We start from the raw sequence: 6,895 nt of genomic DNA on the forward strand, positions 1-6,895 counted from the left end.
TGGCCACACCAGATACTGACTGTTACTTTTGATTTTGACCTCCCCCCTTTGTTCAGGGACACATTATTAAATTTCTGTTAGTCACATGTCTGTGGAACTTTTTCAGTTTATGCCTCAGTTTTTGAATCTTGTTATGTTCGTACAAATATATTTACACATGTTAAGTTTGTTGGAAAAAAACCGCAGTTGACAGTGACAGGACGTTTCTTTTTTTGGTGAATTTAGCATGGAATGAACTACAATTACATTGTCCTTACCACAGTGTCTCTGGAGGAGGAATCGAAGAGGCAGCAGGAGGATCCACCCAGCACCAGCGGACCAACCATGACCTCTGACACTGACCATTGTCAAGACGGTATTGAATTTGAAACCCCATGGCTCTGTTTTAGTCAGAACAGACGCCTGTGTTCATAGTGTCTCAGAGTAGGACTGCTCATCTACTACCAGTGTCTCCGTATGAGCAGGAGGCCGATATATTATTTTATGCGAGAAATAGTACTCCTACTCTTGAGTAGCTTCATGATTACAGGCCCTGGGCTGCATTCAGCAGGGATCAACGTTGTGGAACGTGTTCATTTGCAATATATTATGTAGGACAAACGAGATTCTCTGACATGTAGAAGACGATAAATGTCTATTCATGACATTTGCCTCGTGAACATATGCAGGAAACTGACGTAACGAGTGATTGATTAGATAACACATTTTTCCACATGCAGACGCTATTTTCTTCTGATATAATGTATTTCATTACTTTCCATTCAAGTGTTTTTTTCTTTTGGATAAGAAGTAGCCTAAAGTGTCTTGTTTGTGGATGATCATTAGCTAACACTGCTTTGTTTGTGTCAACAAAGCAAGGCCCAGCCTAGCAGACTGATTATGGCTAGAACTCTGGTCCTTCTGTGGGGATTCTGTATAGTACAACCCTACTATCTACCGTACAAAATAATGTAGCAGTATCTGTCATCTCAGCAGTAGAATTAAGACATTATTCTGACTGGGGAATTTTTGTGATTTTGAATATAAAGTATTATTGAAGTTGCCGTTGTACCAATCCAACTGTAGGAACAACTGTGTGTCCCCGTATTTCAGGCCCAGGTCCAGTTCTCTCCAGGATATCAGCGAGCACCTCTGAGGAGGATGTTCTCTGTCCTATTCCACCTCTCCCCCCCAGACCTGATTCTCGGTACGAGAGAATTGGAGGCCGAACAGGGACTTCGTAAGTAATGGTTATGTTACATGTATATATATATTTATATTTATTTGTATTTTTTCATTCCAGCTCTTGGTCATACAAAATTAAAGAGCGTAACTTGTATTGTTGTATTGAAACGGTCACTTTTTATTTACAAAGTCAATCCCTAGCAACACAGTTTCCATCCTGAGACCTGAGGCCCCATACAAAGAGCTGATTATGTGAGAGCGTATGAGACCCTGTATTCATAATTGTTTGACGACATTATTGCGTTAAGGGATGTGATTTGACACGGATCATGTTTTATTTGTTATGTTGTAGTTTTTTACAGACCCTGATCCACCTCCTGAAGGGGAACATCGGCACAGGGCTGCTAGGTCTACCTCTGGCTGTCAGGAACGCAGGCCTTGTGGTAAGGGTTAGGGTTAGAAGAGGAACATCGGTACGGGGCTGCTAGGTCTACCTCTGGCTGTCAGGAACGCAGGCCTTGTGGTAAGGATTAGGGTTCGAAGGGGAACATCGGCACAGGGCTGCTAGGTCTACCTCTGGCTGTCAGGAACACAGGCCTTGTGGTTAGGGTTAGAAGGGGGACATCGGCACAGGGCTGCTAGGTCTACCTCTGGCTGTCAGGAACGCAGGCCTTGTGGTAAGGGTTAGGGTTCGAAGGGGGACATCGGTACAGGGCTGCTAGGTCTACCTCTGGCTGTCAGGAATGCAGGCCTTGTGGTAAGGGTTAGGGTTAGGGTTCGAAGGGGGGACATCGGTACAGGGCTGCTAGGTCTACCTCTGGCTGTCAGGAATGCAGGCCTTGTGGTAAGGGTTAGGGTTAGAAGGGGGACATCGGTACAGGGCTGCTAGGTCTACCTCTGGCTGTCAGGAACGCAGGCCTTGTGGTAAGGGTTAGGGTTAGGGTTAGAAGGGGAACATCGGCACAGGGCTGCTAGGTCTACCTCTGGCTGTCAGGAATGCAGGCCTTGTGGTAAGGGTTAGGGTTAGGGTTTGAAGGGGGACATCGGTACAGGGCTGCTTGGTCTACCTCTGGCTGTCAGGAACGCAGGCCTTGTGGTAAGGGTTAGGGTTAGGGTTCGAAGGGGAACATCGGTACAGGGCTGCTAGGTCTACCTCTGGCTGTCAGGAATGCAGGCCTTGTGGTAAGGGTTAGGGTTAGGGTTCGAAGGGGGACATCGGTACAGGGCTGCTAGGTCTACCTCTGGCTGTCAGGAACGCAGGCCTTGTGGTAAGGGTTAGGGTTCGAAGGGGGACATCGGTACAGGGCTGCTAGTTCTACCTCTGGCTGTCAGGAACGCAGGCCTTGTGGTAAGGGTTAGGGTTAGAAGAGGGACATCGGTACGGGGCTGCTAGGTCTACCTCTGGCTGTCAGGAACGCAGGCCTTGTGGTAAGGGTTAGGGTTAGAAGAGGGACATCGGTACGGGGCTGCTAGGTCTACCTCTGGCTGTCAGGAACGCAGGCCTTGTGGTAAGGGTTAGGGTTAGAAGAGGGACATCGGTACGGGGCTGCTAGGTCTACCTCTGGCTGTCAGGAACGCAGGCCTTGTGGTAAGGGTTAGGGTTAGAAGAGGGACATCGGTATAGGGCTGCTAGGTCTACCTCTGGCTGTCAGGAACGCAGGCCTTGTGGTAAGGGTTAGGGTTAGAAGGGGGACATCATTGTTCTACCACCATTTTACTTTGATCTATTCTAGAGCTCCTTAGTAGATGTCCATGGCTAATACATTTATTCTGCAAGTGCAGTGTGAGGGAATGACACAATCCTAATGGGGACTATTAGGGTTGCAATAATTCCTGGAACGTTCAATATATTCCCTTGTTTTCCAGAAATCCTGGTTGGATGATTCCGGATTCTCTGCTTATTCTCTCCTGATTCTAGAAACCTCCAACTGGGATTTCGGGAAAACAAGGGATTATATTGAAAGTTCCCTGAATTTTGCAACCTTAGTGACTATACCTAATGACGGAATCCCAATGTGACTATACCTAATGACGGAATCCCACTGTGACTACACCTAATGACGGAATCCCACTGTGACTATACCTAATGACGGAATCCCACTGTGACTATACCTAATGACGGAATCCCACTGTGACTATACCTAATGACGGAATCCCACTGTGACTATACCTAATGACGGAATCCCACTGTGACTATAACTAATGACGGAATTCCCACTGTGACAATAACTAATGACGGAATCCCAGTGTGACTATACCTAATGACGGAATCCCACTGTGACTATACCTAATGACGGAATCCCAATGTGACTACACCTAATGACGGAATTCCACTGTGACTATAACTAATGACGGAATCCCAATGTGACTACACCTAATGACAGTCTTCTCTCTTCCTTTCCAGTTAGGACCGCTGAGTCTGTTTGCCATGGGGATAATAGCAGTCCACTGTATGAATCTGCTTGCAAAATGTTCCCACCACCTCAGTGCAAAGTAAGTGGAGCCTTTCTCACACCATTTGTCCGAAGCACTTCTCAGTTGTTCCATAATTATACATATTTTTCTTTTATTTAACTAGGCAAGTCAGTTAAGAACAAATTCTTATTTAAATTGACAGCCTACCCTGGCCAAACCCGGACTCCCAATCACGGCCGGTTGTGATACAGTCTGGATTTGAACCAGGGTGTCTGTAGTGACGCCTCAATCACAGTGCCTTAGACCGCTGTGCCACTCTGGAGACCCATAAACAGATCCAATTGTTGTGGATACTGTTGTACAGCTATACTGAACAAAAATACAGTGGGGCAAAACACATCTGGGCCCATATTCAGTTTTTCCATTCAGACCAAAATGAATAAGGTTACATGGACAAGGGTAGTCCTGATCCCAGATCTGAATCTGGGCCCTGAGTGATGTTCCCTCTGTTCTAGGTTGAACAAGCCCTTTCTGGACTATGGTGATGCTGTGCAGTATGGTATTGAGAATGTCTCGTGGCTGAGAAGGCACTCAATATGGGGGAGGTAAATATATGTAGAATATGTCTACAGTAGTTACTACTATAGTTACAGTAGAATGTCTACAGTAGTTACAGTAGAATGTCTACAGTAGTTACTACTGTAGTTACAGTAGAATGTGTCTACAGTAGTTACAGTGGAACGTGTCTACAGTAGTTACTACTGTAGTTACAGTAGAATGTGTCTACAGTAGTTACAGTAGAATGTGTCTACAGTAGTTACTACTATAGTTACAGTAGAATGTCTACAGTAGTTACAGTAGAATGTGGCTACAGTAGTTACTACTGTAGTAACAGTAGAATGTGTCTACAGTAGTTACAGTGGAACGTGTCTACAGTAGTTACAGTAGAATGTGTCTACAGTAGTTACTACTGTAGTTACAGTAGAATGTGTCTACAGTAGTTACTACTGTAGTTACAGTAGAATGTGTCTACAGTAGTTACAGTAGAATGTCTACAGTAGTTACTACTGTAGTTACAGTAGAATGTGTCTACAGTGGAACTTGTCTACAGTAGTTACTACTGTAGTTACAGTGGAATGTGTCTACAGTGGAACGTGTCTACAGTAGTTACTACTGTAGTTACAGTAGAATGTGTCTACAGTGGAACGTGTCTACAGTAGTTACTACTGTAGTTACAGTAGAATGTGTCTACAGTAGTTACAGTAGAATGTGTCTACAGTAGTTACTACAGTAGTTACAGTAGAATGTGTCTACAGTAGTTACAGTAGAATGTGTCTACAGTAGTTACAGTAGAATGTGTCTACAGTAGTTACAGTAGAATGTGTCTACAGTAGTTACAGTAGAATGTGTCTACAGTAGTTACAGTAGAATGTGTCTACAGTAGTTACAGTAGAATGTGTCTACAGTAGTTACTACTGTAGTTACAGTAGAATGTGTACAGTGGAACGTGTCTACAGTAGTTACTACTGTAGTTACAGTAGAATGTGTCTACAGTAGTTACAGTAGAATATGTCTACAGTAGAATGTGTCTACAGTAGTTACTACTATAGTTACAGTAGAATGTGTCTACAGTAGTTACAGTAGAATGTGTATACAGTAGTTACTACTATAGTTTCAGTAGAATGTGTCTACAGTAGTTACTACTATAGTTTCAGTAGAATGTGTCTACAGTAGTTTCAGTAGAATGTGTCTACAGTAGTTTCAGTTGAATGTGTCTACAGTAGTTTCAGTAGAATGTGTCTACAGTAGTTACAGTAGAATGTGTCTACAGTAGTTACAGTAGAATGTGTCTACAGTAGTTACTACAGTAGTTACAGTAGAATGTGTCTACAGTAGTTACTACTATAGTTACAGTAGAATGTGTCTACAGTAGTTACTACTATAGTTACAGTAGAATGTGTCTACAGTAGTTACTACTGTAGTTACAGTAGAATGTGTCTACAGTAGAATGTCTACAGTAGTTACTACAGTAGTTACAGTAGAATGTGTCTACAGTAGTTACAGTAGAATGTGTCTACAGTAGAATGTGTCTACAGTAGTTACTACTATAGTTTCAGTAGAATGTGTCTACAGTAGTTACTACTGTAGTTACAGTAGAATGTGTCTACAGTGGAACGTGTCTACAGTAGTTACTACTGTAGTTACAGTAGAATGTGTCTACAGTAGTTACAGTAGAATATGTCTACAGTAGAATGTGTCTACAGTAGTTACTACTATAGTTACAGTAGAATGTGTCTACAGTAATTACAGTAGAATGTGTCTACAGTAGTTACTACTCTAGTTTCAGTAGAATGTGTCTACAGTAGTTACAGTAGAATGTGTCTACAATAGTTACTACTATAGTTTCAGTAGAATGTGTCTACAGTAGTTTCAGTAGAATGTGTCTACAGTAGTTTCAGTAGACTGTTTCTACAGTAGTTACAGTAGAATGTGTCTACAGTAGTTACTACTATAGTTACAGTAGAATGTGTCTACAGTAGTTACAGTAGAATGTGTCTACAGTAGTTACTACAGTAGTTACAGTAGAATGTGTCTACAGTAGTTACTACTATAGTTACAGTAGAATGTGTCTACAGTAGTTACTACTATAGTTACAGTAGAATGTGTCTACAGTAGTTACTACTGTAGTTACAGTAGAATGTGTCTACAGTAGAATGTCTACAGTAGTTACTACAGTAGTTACAGTAGAATGTGTCTACAGTAGTTACAGTAGAATGTGTCTACAGTAGAATGTGTCTACAGTAGTTACTACTATAGTTTCAGTAGAATGTGTCTACAGTAGTTACTACTGTAGTTACAGTAGAATGTGTCTACAGTGGAACGTGTCTACAGTAGTTACTACTGTAGTTACAGTAGAATGTGTCTACAGTAGTTACAGTAGAATATGTCTACAGTAGAATGTGTCTACAGTAGTTACTACTATAGTTACAGTAGAATGTGTCTACAGTAATTACAGTAGAATGTGTCTACAGTAGTTACTACTCTAGTTTCAGTAGAATGTGTCTACAGTAGTTACAGTAGAATGTGTCTACAATAGTTACTACTATAGTTTCAGTAGAATGTGTCTACAGTAGTTTCAGTAGAATGTGTCTACAGTAGTTTCAGTAGACTGTTTCTACAGTAGTTACAGTAGAATGTGTCTACAGTAGTTACTACTATAGTTACAGTAGAATGTGTCTACAGTAGTTACTACTGTAGTTACAGTAGAATGTGTATACAGTAGTTACAGTAGAATGTGTCTAAAGTAGTTACTACT

The 6,895-nt window shown here is 42.0% G+C and overlaps 1 protein-coding gene across 1 annotated transcript; it reads left to right on the forward strand.

Moving 5' to 3' along the window:
* Window positions 1–231: 231 nt before the first annotated feature.
* LOC139401124 (proton-coupled amino acid transporter 1-like) lies at window positions 232–4,184 on the forward strand (the record flags this gene model as incomplete). The annotated part of the gene is made up of 5 exons (XM_071145598.1): window positions 232–355; window positions 1,093–1,219; window positions 1,517–1,607; window positions 3,569–3,657; window positions 4,095–4,184. Coding segments are annotated over exons 1-5 (521 nt in total), but the record flags the coding sequence as incomplete, so codon positions are not given.
* Window positions 4,185–6,895: the final 2,711 nt, after the last annotated feature.

The sequence above is a fragment of the Oncorhynchus clarkii genome, unplaced genomic scaffold, assembly GCF_045791955.1.
Source record: "Oncorhynchus clarkii lewisi isolate Uvic-CL-2024 unplaced genomic scaffold, UVic_Ocla_1.0 unplaced_contig_8434_pilon_pilon, whole genome shotgun sequence".
NCBI lineage: Eukaryota > Metazoa > Chordata > Actinopteri > Salmoniformes > Salmonidae > Oncorhynchus > Oncorhynchus clarkii.